Consider the following 17,030-nt stretch of genomic DNA (forward strand, 5'->3'; position numbering starts at 1 on the left):
AGCACCACCTATCGTAACCACGGCTCAAAAATCACCATGTCCCAAATTGCGTTTGAAATCTCCAAACCCTTCTCTTTAAATTCTTACAAGTTGCATGCTTTATTTTCCGCTGCTCATATACTCTTTTCATGCTTGCTTGAATTGTGTTAAGATTGCTTGACTTGTGCTAAGTTTGCTAAAATCTACCAAAGACTAAAATTGGGAAAAGTTTAAGTCTTTATTTGGTCAAGTAGTCTAATCACCCCCCCCTCTAGACATACTTCTAGATCCTACACATGTAGTAATTTATTTATTGTCATGCATGACACATAGTAGTATATCATTTATTATGATACGGTATCATAATATGATACTCAACTCTCTCTTTCTTCATTTAATTCTATGACACTTCATCAAAATTGCCTAGTTGGCATGCATGATACTAGCTATGATACTATCATTACAACCAGCCTTAGCCCCGGCGGTCGACCGACCAGAAACTTCTCGTTGAATCTTAGCAAAAATGATTGACCGCATTAAAGAGTGGCTTGGGAAGACGCACACTTCTTTCATTCCATAGCTTCCAAGCGACAAGCATGATAAATGTGGCCATCGATTTACTCCGGTTGCCTGATGGATGAGTCACCGCAAGCCACCACTCTGAGATCGAGTTGAAGTTTACCCAGTGATCAACATTCAAGAATTTTAGGTCAATCCAATCTCGAACCATCTTCCAAACGCGAATGGAGAGATGGCACCCGGATATAATGTGAGGGAAAGTCTCCGGCTCCTCCTACAAAGTTGACAAAGCCCACAATTTGGCCATCCTCTTCTCTGGAGGGCGTCGGCGTCCAAACTCTATCTTCCATGATCAACCAAGCGAAGAATTTGCATTTGGGTGGGGGGAGGGGGCAATTGTTCCAAATGACTGGTCTCATGGACGTCATCACCGTACCTTCAAAATGAGCATGATAGGCTGAGGCGGTGGTGTAGTTACCATTCAAGGTGAGCTTCCACGTTAGTGTCGGCGACCTCACCGGTAAGATTGACCTCCTGTAGCATCATCCAAAGGGAAAAAAAACTATTGCAGTTGAGTTATATTCATACCAGCAGAGGTGTTAGTATTTCTTATCCAAATCTCGCCCGACATGGTGCTCTTGACAATCCCATTAGTGGACTCTGAGATCGCTAAGATGGACGGGCAACATCCTTTAGCTTGCACTCCCCCAAGCTACAGGGTGTAACCGGATCCTCTACATACAGAAGGAAAGTCACGGTGCTACAGTGATAGTTTAGGGTAAAATGAAGACGGAAAGTTATGGACTATTAGTAGGTAGTTAACAGGTTGTTTACTGTTGCTATTAACTGTAGATATAAATAATTTTAAATTAATTTTATTTCACCATCAATTTATTTGTATGTAATTACTATAAATGTACATAGTGGATCATCAATTTGCAAAGTAATTTAAGTCGTTTTAGCCATAATCATATGGATTGAAAGAAGGAACGTTAGGGTAATGTAGCTTCTCTAACTTTTTTTTCTCAATGTTAGAGGATCCCCTAGCATGCCAAAATATTTCCATCCGCCAATCAGCAACATTTACCCATGTCAGCGCATAGAAAAGGTCCCTTGATGTTGCATTTATGTTTACCCTATCTCCAAGATCTAGTGCATTGTTCTGTTTTGGACTTTTTACTTGGTTCTCCTAATTAACCGGAAAAATGTTAGGTTTTGGGTCCGATTTTCTTTATGAACTGATCATCTCTCTTGTTCTTAATGAAAGGCGGGAACCCCCTGCCCTCACGTTGAGGTTCTTAAAAAACTAATATATTCATGATTCAGTGACACAATAAAAATAGGATGCATGAAAAATGCAGCAATTCCTACCGCAAATTATAGGGTATGAACTACTAGTACTAAACTTATCTTGGTACACTACATTGCTAAGTTGACATTTGGCTACCTTGACATCTTGCTAAGTTTACATTACTTCTGGGAAACACCGACCTGTGCTCGATCGTAGCTTGTAGGATGCATGTGGAGATTATACATCGTTATCTCTTGTATCCTCGTTTGCATCGATGAACCTTTTTACAGATATAACGAAATTTTGAATTTCCTATGAATGTTCTTATACGGAAAGTAATGGCAATGCTGTTTGTTGCATAGCATCTGTGTGTCCCATGTGTTACTAGCATGGACAATAGCTTATTTAATCACCAAAAATTCATATGTGAACATGCTTCCACACACACACACACACACACACACACACACACACACACACACACACACACGTGAATTATACAATCAAGCAAAAAAATACTAGAAAAAAAACCAAACAATTTTAAAATTTTAGGGTATCAAACTTGGTCGATTATTCTAGGCAAGATGACAAAATCGTAGTTACATTTGAAAATGCAATTTGCATGTATTTTTTTCACTAAGAATATCACGTGTGTCATTACTCACGAAACTTAATACACAAGTATACTAGTCGACCATGTATGTTACTTCCTCCGTGATGTCACCTTGTTGCGTAAACACGGAGCTAAGAGCATCTACAGCTGGACTAGGCAAATTCGGGCCCTAAAACGCCCGACCGGTCACTCCTCAAATCGTGTCGTCCACATCCATGTATCTCATATCCGATCCCCGTATTCATACTAAACCATGCAACATCGATCAAACTACGTACATCAGCAAACGGACATAGGCAAGCACAATGCATTCACCAAAAGATCACGAATGGATGTTGAGAAGACCACCAAAGTTCACATAAACGACGAACAACTTTAAACTACATATAATACTTGAAATTAAATTGAAGAAAGCGGATCTTCACCGCTTCCTCAACGGCCCTTTCCCCTTCCGGTCGCCGACACGGTTGTAGCCGTCGATGGCTGGTGGAGGATCGTCTGATTCGTCGGATGAGGAGTCATGGTCGTCGGAGGAGGAGGGGGAGGAGATGATGATGAGCCCTTTGAGCCGCCAGATGGCCCGGTCCTGATGCCGCTTGAGCTTCCAGCCAAGCCGCCTCTGTCACCTTCTCCTTGGCCTTCGCGTTCTTCCGGCGGAGCCGCCGAGCGTTTATCTCCGCCGTCGTAAGCGACCGGCAATAGACCTACACGAGGAGCCGCTCGTCCTCATCGGGCTCCGTCGGTAACCCGCGGCGGCGGGCGACAGAGCTCTCCGCCGCGTCCCTCTCCCTTGCCCGCTCCCTCTCGCGGCAGGCGGCACGTGCCTCCGACTCCGGTGTGCGCATCCGGGCTGGCTGGTCGGGCACAAGCACCCACCGCTGCCCGTGTGGGAACAGCAGCCGGGCGGGGGCAGGGGACGGCATGGGGGAGGCGCAGACTATGCAGCCCTCGCCGAGCTGCACACGGGCCAGCCGGGAGGAGCCAACGTCGACGTCCTCACTGGGGCCAACGGGGGAGAAGTGAGGCGGCCGATCCGGAAGTGCCACCCATGTCCACCTTGGACCTCTTGAGGGCAATGCGGAGTGCCAGCTCCTCGTCCGAGTCGGAGTCGGAGTGGCTGTCGGCGCTTGACATGGTCGTCTGAGTCGTCGAAGTGGATAGAATCAGAGAAATCAGAGGGGAGAAGAAGAGACGGATCGAGAGCGGTTGAGGTAGGATTTCCGGATTGGGGATATTTGTAGGGACGGAGTGGGGTCGGGGTGGGCCGGACTGGTGTGTCGGTTCCGGCCGAGCGCACCCGGACAGCTCCATATCCGCCCAACATTTGGGCTGGATATAAGGGGCGTCGGACAGCCCGGGCGTTCGACGCATGTTTGAGCGTCCGACTGGGTCACATTTTCGTGATCGGTCAGTAATTGAACGACCCGCCCGAGCATTTGAGACCAGTTTAGTGGGTCCGGCTGTAGATGAGACCAGTTTAGGGGCCCGGATGTAGATGCTCTAATCGAGTGTATAAAATCGCGTGCACTGAAGCCGTCAAACTCGAAATCTCGTGCAGTCAATGGTAACCTCACTGTGTACGAGGGCATGCATGCCAACTTGCACTTACTATAATCATCGATTGAGGTGGCGGGCTGCTCCCTTAATTTGTTCCTATAAAATTGCGCGTCGTCCATCATCGAAGTTCATGCCAACTTGCGCGCCGTTGATCATCGTCGGACAGAGCAGCCGTGCGCGTTTTCTTTCTCTGCCTGCTCGCCGATCAGCAGGATGTTCCGAGCGATGCAGGTCGTGCTCAGGTACGCACGGTCGGTCCATTCTGCACAAGACCGAATCGGTCGGCGCGTGTTCCTGGATCGTACAGGTACAGTGCACAATGCTTCCTCTCACGTTCGAATTTCTGTGTTTCTTGCAGGAAGGAGAGCAGCCAGTGCCGCTACTCCACGGCCTCAAACTCCCAGAGGTTGGCTGGGAAGGTGGCCGTGATCACCGGCGCCGCCAGCGGCATGGGCAGGGCGATCGCCGCGGAGTTCGTCAGGAACGGCGCCAAGGTGATCCTCACCGACATCCAGGACGACCTCGGCCGCGCCGTCGCCGCCGAGCTCGGCCCGGACGCCGCCTAAGCCCGCTGCGACGTCACGGACGAGGCGCAGATCGCCGCCGCCGTCGACCTCGCGGTCGCGCGCCACGGCCGGCTCGACGTCATGTACAGCCACGTCGGCGTCACCGGGCGGATGGCCAAGCACCCCGTCGGGTCCCTCGACCTCGCCGACTTCGATCGCACCATGGCCACCAACGCCCGGTCCGCGGTCGCCGGGATCAAGCACGCGGCGCGCGTGATGGTGCCGCGCCGGAGCGGGTGCATCATCTGCACGGCGAGCACCGCGGGGGTGCTGGGCGGCCTCATCGCGCCCACGTACAGCATCTCCAAGGCCGCCGTCATCGCCGCCGTGCGCTCGTTTGCCGGGGAGCTGGGGCGCCACGGGGTGCGCGTCAACGCCATCTCGCCGCATGGCATAGCGACGCAGTTCGGGCTGCGCGGGCTGGCAGAGCTGTTCCCGGAGGCGAGCCAGGAAGAGCTGAGGCGGGTGGTGGAGACCGGCATGAACGAGATGGGCGGCGGGACGGTGCTGGAGGTGGAGGACATCGCCAGGGCCGCCCTGTACCTGGCGTCCGACGAGGCCAGGTATGTCAACGGGCACAACCTCGTCGTCGACGGCGGGTGCACGGTGGGGAAGGGGCTCATCAACCCGGCACCGGCGCAATAAGAGAGTCGATCTGCGACGATACAAGCCGGCAACGGCGCAGCAAGAGTCCATGGGCGAACGCTATGTGATTTACTCTGGAGTACTACTAGTACTAGTTGTTGTTGTTGTTTTAGTCGGATTATGTAAGTGGAATCACTTTCCTATATCTTATCGGTGACACGCCAAAATCATCTATCCATGCAGTTGATGAACATAGTCTTTATGCTTGTTTGATTAAGATATTTACATGAAAGTTTCTCGCGAAATCTCAGTACCCTAAATCCATAGCAAAACACAACATGTATGTGTAAAACAGAAGTCACTATTTATCGCCTTCATGTGTCCCGATGGACATAGTCACTACATGTATCGCAAGATCTCGGGAGTAAGCCATCTGCAGAATTTGAAATGAAAGAATTTGGGTAAAACCAAAATTTGCTTGGGTCTTCAACTCGAGCACCTCACTCCTGATATTATGGTACTCCAATCTACTCCTATGTCCAGAGCTTGCGAACCTGCAAACAAAGCGTCGCACGGCTACCGAAACAAGATACCGTCACCATACCTGCAGCATTTGTTAGATCAATGCTAAGTAATTCATGCATCGACCAAGTAACTCTTGCATTTTCATCCTCCACTTGTTAACCAGCTAGCTTTCTTCTCCATGGTAGCCCCAGACAACAATCGTAGGGCTACAAGAACTGGAGATGGTTTCCTTGAGGAATTTATGCTCCGGTCATGCAGGCCATTTACAAGGCCGGCGAGCTCCTGGCCTCTGGCCGCGGCGCCGCCGTGCGTTCCAGTTTCACATGCACGCTGACAGCTAAGCTAACCGGCGTGACCAGCCGGAGGACCGCCATTCTTCCGGCTTCGTTACAATTTTTGTTTTTGATTAATAACATGATAGAGGCAGATGAAAGAGAGCCTTTGGATTGAAACCGACGTGGATTTTGAGAGCAACAGCATGCATACAGTAATAACATTACTGTAGAGGAGCCCAGTTCAGTTGTTACTGTATGGGTGCTGTACCATAATACTCCCTCCGTTCCTTAATATAAGTCTTTGTAGAGATTTTACTATGGACCACATACGGATGTATATAGATGCATTTTAGAGTGTAGTTCATTCATTTTACTCCGTATGTGATCTATAGTGGAATGTCTCCAAAGACTTATATTTAGGAACGGAGGGAGTATAGAAGTATTTTTTACACTAGTATAGTGTCAAAAACACTCTTATATTATGAGGAGGAGGGAGTATATACATAATATATATGACGTTTTAGCAGTTCAAGGAAATATTGGATAAACTCAATATGGCGGGTCGTATCCACCTAAAATGGGTTCGATCTCTACCCGAGGTTCCATACCTGAGAACCTGCCCAAAGCTGAGAGCTGTGTCTCAATACTGAGATCAACTTTGTTACTGTGTGGAGCATCAGCTGCTGCATCCTTTTTTAAACATCTTCCTGGCAATATTTGAGGTGATACAAGCACCATTAATTACGAACTGAGAGGCAGATCTACAGAGTCCAAACTCCAAAAGGAGCTACGGATGTACAATCAGGACAGTAAGTTTGGCATCTCCTGACTTGCGTTCGAGCTGAAGCATCAGAATTCAACTGGATCATTGGGTCATATTTTTCATACATGTTATGGCACCAACCAAATGGTATAAGGTACACAAGGGTGGACAATTTAGGCTCTCGGCTAAGCTCTATAAATATTAGTGATTTACACTGAGGTAATGGTTAACTGTACAATGTCATTCACAGGAAAAATGCAGAGAATCTTTCGCGCATCGACACCTTCGTACCTTTATCACAAAAGGGAACATGCACTGAAGGTTCAAACGCGCATTGGACAAATCTGCAGGCTATACTCTCTTCTGGGGTTCTCTGATTGAGGAGATCTCATCCAGCCCGGTGCACGGACATGTCCTGTAAAATCTAATAATCGTTGGCCTTCTCCCGCAGCTCATTTAACTCCCTCTCGATATCCCTGTCTCGAGGAGTAGCGGTTCTACCTTGAGGAAGTTCACCTTTCTGCCGTTGACATGAAATTATAGTCATGCAGTATGGAATGAAAAGGAGACACTTAATAGATTATTTTATTTCATTTTTAGTTGGTTCGCAGCTTATGATCCATGTTTGCATATTTTACTCTATTTCTCCCATGATTATGTGCATGCCATAGTGCACATGCAAGCAGAAGAGAGGAAAATCTAAAACACACAGGTTTTAACTTGGAAGTCAATTACAGTTTTGAGTACAGAAAAATGACGCATACCAAAGAGCTCCCAGACAGTTCTTTTCTCATTTGTGCAAGATCATCATCAACCGATGTAGTCTCCAGCATAGCGAACTGCCCACAAATAAATACTGGTGGTCAGATCTTATTACCAAAAGGAATGTTACTAATAAGTATGCAGTGTCCAATTATACCTTTCCTTCTAGATCATCTGCTCCTAACTGACCAAGTGCCTCAGCTTGGGATTCCATCGTCATAACTAAAAGCATAAAAAACACTACTTGTAAGAAAAAAGTGTTCAAATAATTTTCCATGAGATATCACTTGCCACTGAGGAACACAACCAATAAGAGAGGCTAGTGCATATGCCATTCTAACCAATTGAAAAACATACGAAAAAGAAGAATTAAAGACATAATTTGCCAAGGTCATGCTCAGAACAACTCCAGTGAGAAATCAGACCATATGCCAATCAAAACAATTATTATAAAAACTCAAATTTCGTTCTCGTGTTCGAAGTTATGTGTGGTTGTGCAAGTGGCTGAACTTTTCATCGCTAGAAAATTACCACCCAAAAAAGGCAAGTAAAACAAACATTGAAATGTGCTTCTATGATGCCACAGCCAGCAATAAAAGAGGGTTCTAATTGCTACCTGCTGCAATATGAATATTTTGGCACTGATATTAATTTGATAACATTTTGAGGTTCCAGCCTCTACTCGCTCATAAAGGTAACTTACTGACTACTATAGTGTTTATTGCTTAGTATGGCAGCTTGTAGTTGTATACTGAGATGCTTTAACTTGAACCGTAACAATAAAGATATCTATGTCTATGTTTGATATAGAGCATGACCTCTGGCCTAAGCCGAAATTATTGTCCATAGCCACCACAAAAACATGGACATGATACTTTACACAAAGAAAAAAACGATGGTGAGACAAAATCAGTAATGAAGAGAATACCTTTCTCCTCCATTTTCTCAAATGCCGACAGGGCACTACTTGTATTCACATTTCCCAACATTTCACTCACTTTTGTTGCAGTTCTGTAAAAAAGGCCAATTGTCAGAGCATCCAAACTATGAAGTAGCAGATGGGCAAATAATCAACAAAGGAAAGACGCATACTTGGCTGATTGAGCACGGGCTTTTAGGGTATCCTTTTTCTGCCTGGCCTCTGCTATTTTGCTCTCAAGAAGCTACAAAATGATGTAATCAATATGTTAACAAAGGTGCATAACAAATACCTATTAAATGTGAATACATACTGTCCAGCCTGTGCTGCACGTGCGCCCAGAAAGATATAGATTTATATGACAGGCATAATGCACATAGCGAAAAGAGCATTCCAGCCATTATGTTCACCTTGGTATTTGAAACAAGATTTTCAACAACACTCCTCTGCTGATCAAGCTGGGTCTTTAAGGAGCTTGCATTGTCCTAAGTACAGAAACAAACAAATAATCATGAGTTTAATATTCAAATTAACATACATTGCATGCAAGAACTTTGCTTCTAAAAACATGTAAGATCTTTACTAAATAAATGTAACACCTATATACACCATACATGTTAATGCCATAAGAAGGTACAAAGGTATAACACATTACACACCATCAGAAAGAATTATATTTTCTAACAGCAAGTTACATCCTACACTGTAGCTAGATAGTGTGACTGTGCAGACCTTTGATCCAAAACTCTAGATCTACATGATACCTACAGCATATGATTTACGTCGTTTCAGGGCTTCACGTGCAAGCTCCTCATCGCCCTTTTGAAGAGCAAGCTGAGCCCTCCGATACCTACAATTGTAAGAAAATATTCATTCTGTAAAGAAAAGATGGTAGGGCTCGAAGTAAGCTTAGAGTTACAGATAACATGATTACCAGTCAGCATCAGCTTGTTTAGCAGCTGTGTACTTGTTCTCAAGCCGCTTTTGAGATGCCAAGACCTTCCAAAACAAAAATCCATGTTAGCAGGTAAAATGAAATAGATAACACACTCACATTTCCATTTACATATTTATACAGGGAGGCCCAACAAACATACAAGAATCTGGTACATGAGAGGCAGATAACCAAACAAGCATCAACATCCAAAAGAACATGTAGCAAGGAATATCTAAGACGACAAAACAGAAAATTTTGAAAAAAAGGGAAAAAGAGCATGTATTGTCAATTATCAAATTTTGTGATTAAGTACAGTCACAACAAACCTGTGCAGTGGCTTGCCGCATCTTTATTAAATCATCATTCATCTCCAGAACCGCCTGATCTAGGATCTTCTCGGGGTTTTCAAATGAACTAATAACTGCATTTGCATAGGACTAGATAACCAAGAGGTCACAGAGCTCCCATTAATTAAATACAAAACTTTGCTAATGCATAGTGAGGTAATGATCAAGGGTATCACTCACCCTGGCAACCCTGGTTAATCTATCGAAGAGGTTACTCCGTATGACATTGCACTTATATCTCTTGACATTTGGTTGGCGGCGGAGCCTGAATTTTGACGTGAGGGGGGCCGAGAAGATATGCGAATTTATCTATACAATGTCATCACAATGTGCTTTGAGCTACTCATAAAAACAAAAGAATATGAAAGAACAATTTGAGTTTGAAATAACCCAACAGAACCTCAATCATGATCACCGTGGTGGAGCTTAATTTGCACACACTTAAAAAAAATCAAACGTTAAATGGCAAGGCCTAGCGCGCACTTGTACGGTTATAATTTACCAAGTCAATGGCGATGCGATGAAAACTAGACATGCGCATGAATCAGTTGATCATCAAGCGCTAAACTCAGAAGACGGATGAAACATTTGAAGATTCTTCTGGGGAAACTGGTCTACTTCTGAATAACATTAGACTCCATGCCTCCTTGAATGTTCAATAGAATTAATTGTCTACAATATACAGCATGTGTGCATGGATAATGAATGAAATCCTATGCTTTGCAGCATGCACTGCTACTTATTCAGGTCGAGATTAGTACTAGCTAAGCTATGACCCATGCATCTTATTCAAAATCAGGGATACGCAGGATTGATCAGGGTCGGGGAGCAGGCTGCTTGCACAGCTCAAAGCTCCATTACAGGATTGGCTCGGGCCACAGTCGAATCCCCCCACCGATATATCTAGATTGGGGTTCGAATTTCATCCCATCATCCCCTGTTCGATTATTAAGATAGGAGCGGCGTACCACAGGCGCCGTTGACGCCGTCCTCGCCATCGCCACCGCCACTCGACCATGTTGTCGCCGGAGCCGGAGGGTGGGCGGCGCAGGGGAGATGTGCGGGTGGGCCGCTGGGCGGGATGGAGTGGCGGGCAGGCGGCGCACCGAGAGGAGCATGAGGGGCGGTGGGGTGGAAGGAGCGGCGGCGCCGGCGAGGTAGGGCAGGGAGGAGGCGGGGCACGGCTGAGCTCGGGAACGGTGGTGCACAGCGAGGGAGAAGTTGTGGCTGGCCTGGCCTAAACCTTATCTTTCTCACATTTCTTTCTGTTTTTAATGGAAAATCAGATCTTTTTTGTCTATAATAAATATCCCTGTTGACAATGTATGTACAGTAGTATCCAAACGTTGAAATCAAAAACAGACATGTGCTAGCTAATTTCTCTTTTAATAAGACTTCTTGTTTCTCTTAACTTGTGAACTTTCGCTTTCGTCATAAAGGGTGGCATTTGCGAACGATTTCGCTGGTAGTTTTAGTTGTGGGAATGACGGGTTTTTTAGAGCGATATGACAGTTTCTGTTAGAGACGGCAATCTTTTATTTAAAATTGTCACCGTTTGATCTCATCTCAAAACTAAAACTATCATCAAAAGGGGTTCGTTTGCCATCCCTCTCCCATCATACGACATGCACTGAAAATATTTCCGCTAGTTTATCGATGGACGTGGACGAGCCTCTAGATTGTCTGATTACTAAAACTCGTAGACAATGCACCATTACTTTATAATTAATAAAGCTATCCATAATAGTCCTCCCTAAAAACAAATTAGACAGCACAATACATCATGTCAATGTAACAATTATCGGCAAGATTGGTTAGCTATCATAAAACCAGCAATCAACTATCACCAACCGTCTCTTTCTTCGGGTTCGGTAATTGGACAATTTGGCTTTGCTAACGGGTTTCATCAGTTTGTGTTTGGTTCGGTCATAGGTTCAAAGAAAGCAATTATGGAAAAACAGACGTGAGTTTTATCTTACGAGAAAGTTGTAAAATCTTTGGCAACTCGATGTCGAATTGTGGCCATGAAGACAATGTCTCAAATATCTATGATATCATATCATTACACGATGTTGGTTAGAGCTCAAGATCACGCTCTTTGTACGGTGACCAAAACATCCTTATCCAAAGCTTTTGTAGAAGAAATTAAAATGATTTTCACTCTATCACGATCCTCCAACCAACCATCGTATTACTATTCCTGATAATTTTTGTTCCTCTAATGAGACACTCAACTTGGCGACGTCGTGTCACTCTATTCCAGTTCCAATATTGGGGTGTGCTTTGATCCGCCCCCCAAAAAAAATTTGTTGAAAGAGTATTTTCATCCATCACACGAATTATGATATTTATCTCTTAATTACCTGGTACTTCTTTCGTTTGAAAATACTTGTCATCAAAATGAATAAAGGAATAATTATTAGTGCTGCAAGCTTCATCCGGAACATGCTTGGCATCTTCGCGGGCATGGAGTAGCCTGTGAGCTGCGAGTTGGTGTGCTCCAGGAAGCTCTAGACCACCTCTAGTACCTACAACCTCCTAGTTTTTTTTTGAAAAGGAGGAGGACCCCCGGCTTCTGCATCTGGACGATGCATGCAGCCACTTTATTAATTATTCACACAAAACCTTATAAAGTCATACAACAGTAAAACTAAAGTCATCGTCTAGGCAACATCTGTCGCTACTCCTATCCAGTTGATGAAGGGATGCGGATAGTCTGGGCCTAATACCAAACAAACCTCGCATCCAAACATAAGATCTAAGACCTGAGGTCCCAACCAGGACGCCTGCCGGGTATGGGCACCCATCAGTCCGGCGCACTCCTCAACCAGGACACCTGCCCGGTATGAGGCCGCCACAGCCACCTGTCGCCAATCCATCTTCAGTGTTGTACTGCTGCATCAACCTTGCCAGGCCTGCCGTCGACGCCACCATGACTCCAGACAACGCCACCATCCTGCGCGTGTCCATCCATGATCGCCCATCGCTGAAACGCCGCAGCGCCATGCCACCGTGATCTATCATCGGCCTTGCGGTAGATGTAACACCGCTCCTCCTCTTGCCACCTCCATCCATCACTTGCTCCAAAACGATGCCCCCAGGAGAGAAAGCGATACAGAGAACGCCATCATCGTCCGATCCGGAAGATCCAGATCTAGGGTTTCCCCCGGAGCATCCCGAGCCTGATGACGCAAACTACGACGACGATGCCTCGACAAGGAAACGACATCAAAGACGTTGCCATCGTCCGCCACGACCGTAGTCGGCGTGATTTTCATCGGCACTTGCGCCACGGGGCGTGCGCCCGGTCCCTTCAACCGGAGCAAACTCCAAAACGATGCCCTGAAGAGGGACTACGACGCAAAAGCACCGTCATCGCTTGATCCCAAGGAGATCTAGGGTTTCCCCCGAAGTTGCCCGCGTCGTCAAGGACCAAACAAGGATGGAATCCGCAGATCCGCCAAGCCGCCAACGTGCCGCACTCGCCATCGCGCCGACCGTGACCCGCAGACCAAGCCCACGCCTGGGCCCTGATCCGGCAGTGCCGCCACCGATCCGGTCGCGCCGCCGCCGTCCCTGACGACCCCGACACCCGAGACCTTGAAGTCGCCTGCCGTGGAGGTATGGAATCGCCGGAGCGCCGCCACCCCCCGCCGCGATGTCCGGCCGAACACCACGCTCCGGCCCGGGGGCGTCGGCCCGCGCCAACCCCTCACGAACGGGAGGGCCCCGAGTCCCTGCCGCCGCCGGCGACGGCAAGGCTTCGCCCTGCCGCGCCCTCGGGCGGCGGCGAGGGAGAAGGAGGAGGAGAAGGGGAGGCTGGGCGATGGGATCTGGGAGCCTCCCGGCCGCCACACGGGGGGCGACTCGGGAAGAGGCAGGAGCGTATCGTGAGGAGGATACGAGATTGTGGACCTTACAACCTCCTAGTACTAAAGATCGAATGTCTCCTCATCCAACATGGCATTGTCGTCACTCTCGGCGATGCTGATGACCACATTGTTGTCTCCATAGTGGTCTTCAGGGCGCCATAGTGATTCATTCCCTTGGTCAACTCGGTAGACTGAAGTTGTTGCCATTTCATGAAGGTGTCCTCGTTCATCGTGCACCTCGTAACCACTGAGCTCTTGTCTTGTCCTCCTCCTAGTTCTTCTTTGGCGTCAATGGGTCGATTCTCAGGGCGAGCCGGCTTCTATTTGAGAACGAACAAAGCTCTTCCTTCAGGCTGGTCACAGTGGGGAGGAACTTAAGAGTAACATCACACACTTCAATACAACTTTGCTTATGTGGCACGTATTTAATGAAGAGAGAGGTGTTTGTGGTAACTAGCTAAGTTACCGGAACATCACACACTTCAAGAAACAATGAGTTTATAACCTAATAAATACATCGTTGCATGACACTATATAGATGTTCCTACCCACTATGAAGGTAGTAACATAGTCTAGGGAAGTATGTAAGTTACTAGCTTATGTTCTTGCCCATTGTGACCATCCTCACCGTCCTCGGCTCCTTCCAGACGTGTGTATTCCCATCAACGTGGAAACCATCCGAGGTGTGTACGGAAGCAGTTCAATTGGATTATACTACCTTAAGAAAATGCACCAGTGTACCATGGGAATTGAACGGCTGAATCTCTTTTATTTGACCCATGAAACTAAGTTCAATTTCATATTTCTGTCAAAAGTATATTTCATAAATGTGTTGAACCGTCCGTTGTTTATCCATCGAAAAATATGGGCATGGGCATGTTTTTTACTCGCCGCCATTGGTCTGAAGTCTGAACAGACATTATTCGCTCGCTCTGTTCCTTGGCAATTTTCTTGTAACCCGGCACGATTCTCGCCGTCCTCAGCTCGCCGGCACGTTGAGCGGGTTCGCCACGGAGAACCCGCCGTCCACCATGAGGTTATGCCCAGTGATGTACCTGGCATCGTCGGACGCCAGGAACACCGCCGCCCTCGCGACGTCCTCCGCGCGCAGCACCACGCCGCCGCCCATCTCGTTGAGGTCCTCCTCGAAGACCCGCCTGACCAGCTCCTCCTCCTCCTCCTCGTCGCCGGCACCCCGCGGCGGAAGCCCCAGCATCTCCCTCACGGAGCGCGCGCCCATGGGCGTGGCGATGGCGTACGGCGAGATGGCGTTGACCCTGACGCCGCGCGCCGCCAGCTCCGCGGCCGCCGACCGCACCATGCCGACGACGGCCGTCTTGGAGACGCTGTACGCGTGGGGGCCCGACCCGGCCAGCGCGCCCGCGGTGCTGGACGTGCAGAGGATGCAGCCCCGGCCGCGCGGGGCCATGGCGCGCGCCGCGTGCTTGATGCCGGCGGCCACGCCCCGGAGGTTGACGGCCATGACGCGGTCGAAGTCGGCCATGTCGAGGGACTCGATCGGGGCGCCCGCGTAGTTGCCGCCCGTGATCCCGGCGTTGTTGAACATGACGTCGAGCCGGCCGTGCCGCGCCACGGCGAGGTCGACGGCGGCGGCCACCTGCGCCTCGTCCGTCACGTCGCAGCGGGTGTAGCAGGCCGTGTCCGGGCCGCCGAGCTCGGCCGCTGCGGCGCGGCCCAGGTCGTCCTGGACGTCGGCGAGGACGACCTTGGCGCCGTTCCGGACGAACTCCGCCGCGGTCGCCTTGCCGATGCCGCTCGCCGCGCCGGTGATGACGGCCACCTTCCCGGCCAGCCTCCGAGAATCGGACGGCCCAGAGAGGAAGCGAGACGAGCTTCCCGCCCTTCTGGCCACTCCGCTCCTCGCGGCGCTGCACCCTCAGAGCAGAGCAGGTGAGCAACGCAGCTTCAGGACATAAAAAATGGCGGGTTTGCCCATCTAACAAGAGTACAAGACCAGACCAAAACCCATTCTTGATGGCATCGTGTGCGTACCTGAGGACGACGCCCATTGCTCGGAACATCTTCGCTCGACTCTAGCAGGCTAGGCAAACCCAAATGTAACCAAGGCTCGAAATATCTTTATAGTAGTACTAACAATCTGCACTACAGAATTATGCTGAGTGGATAATGCTTGGCTTGTGTGTGTTGAGCAATCGACATCCAGCAAGACGTACTCAGTGGGGGTAGATGATGGACGAGTCGCTGCCATGAACGAGGCAATGAAGGAATCAGAGCGCGCGCGCGTTTCACACGAGTGGTCTAAGAAAAACCATGCTTAGCTTTAGATGCGTATCTATCTGATATACTAGTAGTTTTTTGTTTGATAGAGTACGATATAGGTACACTAGTGGTTGAGGTTTTGGCTGGGTACTCGTGTGCTAACATGGTTGTGACGATCCAGCAAACTTGTTGTTAGACCCACCTCCTGCTTTTATTTCTGAACTTTTAACGGGTGCTTTGATTTTAATAAAGCTACCCATGGGGATGTTTCTCTTAAAAATCAAAGGTAGACTATGTGGCGGAGTTGGCATGTGCGCAACGAGATTACACATGACAAAATGCCTCCTCCGACTGAAGCCTCCCGCCGCTTCCTCCATGGGTATATTACTTCGCTCTTGTGCATTAATCAACACTCTTCGGGAGACCATGTGAAAGGGAAGATGGTGGTGGTTGCTTCACCACCAGCAGCTCCGGTCATCTCTAGCCCCAAGATGCAGCCAAGATGGCAGCTTTATTATTCCTACGGGTGCGGCTGGAGGAGGTATGATTCTCTGACATGATAGAAGTGAGATCATCTATATTGCATGTAGAGAACTCCGTGCATGTGAGAGTGCCTTGGAGGCGGAGCTAGCAGCATGTCGAGAAGGACTGGAGTTGGCCTTGCACCGAACAGAACGTCCAATTATAGTTGAGCTAGACAGTGCGGAGGCGGTGACGTTGCTCACATCGCGCACGAGAGATAGATCGAGGCACCACTTTCTCATAGAGGAGATCCGAAGCTTAGCTGATACCGATGATAGAGAGATTTTTATTTGCTCGCTGTAGCCGCTCACAGAATAATAGTAGTCATGAGTTGGCCGCTTACGGTCGTCGCACCCCTCATACCGCGGTGTGGCTTTTTGCTGGGTTGGACTCTGTTGTAAACCTAGCTATGGCTGAGAAGCCTCCTTGAGTTATGAGATATTCTTTTTCCCTACAAAAAATTAAAGGTAGACTAGTGTTTGAGGTTTTGGCTGGGTACTGAGCGAATGTGCACCCCCTCCCACCTCCGCGCATGATTTGGTCTGGCTCATGTGCCTGTTCACAAATCTAAAATTCAGAAAAAATGATCAGGATTTTGCACAAAGTTATTAATTAAAGAAATTGCTCATGGATTTGAAAATTGTTCACGAATTTCAGAAAATGATCGGGATTTCTTAAATATTCAAGAATCCAAATAATGTTCAGGAATTCAAAATAATCATGAATTTGTAAAAGAAAAGTACAAAACCACAAAATG

At 48.0% G+C, this 17,030-nt stretch overlaps 2 protein-coding genes and 1 pseudogene across 2 annotated transcripts; 1 reads left to right on the forward strand and 2 right to left on the reverse strand.

Annotated features, from left to right (window-relative positions):
- Window positions 1–4,172: 4,172 nt before the first annotated feature.
- Window positions 4,173–5,170, forward strand: LOC123043818 (momilactone A synthase-like; annotated as a pseudogene).
- Window positions 5,171–6,752: 1,582 nt separating this feature from the next.
- On the reverse strand, window positions 6,753–10,894 carry LOC123043817 (probable membrane-associated 30 kDa protein, chloroplastic). Its single transcript, XM_044466408.1, has 11 exons — window positions 10,607–10,894; window positions 9,819–9,947; window positions 9,618–9,728; window positions 9,289–9,353; window positions 9,123–9,204; window positions 8,765–8,839; window positions 8,528–8,598; window positions 8,364–8,446; window positions 7,593–7,657; window positions 7,438–7,512; window positions 6,753–7,193 (listed from the first exon to the last, which is right to left on the reverse strand). The coding sequence occupies exons 1-11, from the start codon at window positions 10,754–10,756 to the stop codon at window positions 7,098–7,100; spliced, it is 1,002 nt and encodes a 333-aa protein (XP_044322343.1). The 5' UTR covers window positions 10,757–10,894; the 3' UTR covers window positions 6,753–7,097.
- A 3,097-nt stretch (window positions 10,895–13,991) lies between these two features.
- LOC123040745 (momilactone A synthase) lies at window positions 13,992–15,681 on the reverse strand. The gene is made up of 2 exons (XM_044463507.1): window positions 15,524–15,681; window positions 13,992–15,399 (listed from the first exon to the last, which is right to left on the reverse strand). The coding sequence occupies exons 1-2, from the start codon at window positions 15,550–15,552 to the stop codon at window positions 14,490–14,492; spliced, it is 939 nt and encodes a 312-aa protein (XP_044319442.1). The 5' UTR covers window positions 15,553–15,681; the 3' UTR covers window positions 13,992–14,489.
- Window positions 15,682–17,030: the final 1,349 nt, after the last annotated feature.

Source organism: Triticum aestivum, chromosome 2B (genome assembly GCF_018294505.1).
Source record: "Triticum aestivum cultivar Chinese Spring chromosome 2B, IWGSC CS RefSeq v2.1, whole genome shotgun sequence".
Lineage (NCBI taxonomy): Eukaryota > Viridiplantae > Streptophyta > Magnoliopsida > Poales > Poaceae > Triticum > Triticum aestivum.

Bases quoted from the DNA above. Each gene is read 5' to 3' on its own strand.
- LOC123043817 (XM_044466408.1), bottom strand. From the start codon at position 10,756: ATGCTCCTCTCGGTGCGCCGCCTGCCCGCCACTCCATCCCGCCCAGCG. The intron at 9,948-10,606 runs GTACGCCGCTCC...GACATTGTATAG, and splicing joins CGGCGTCAACGGCGCCTGTG to ATAAATTCGCATATCTTCTC. The intron at 8,599-8,764 runs GTGAACATAATG...ATCATTTTGTAG, and splicing joins ATCTTGTTTCAAATACCAAG to CTTCTTGAGAGCAAAATAGC.
- LOC123040745 (XM_044463507.1), bottom strand. From the start codon at position 15,552: ATGTTCCGAGCAATGGGCGTCGTCCTCAG. The intron at 15,400-15,523 runs GTACGCACACGA...CTGAGGGTGCAG, and splicing joins GCAATGGGCGTCGTCCTCAG to CGCCGCGAGGAGCGGAGTGG.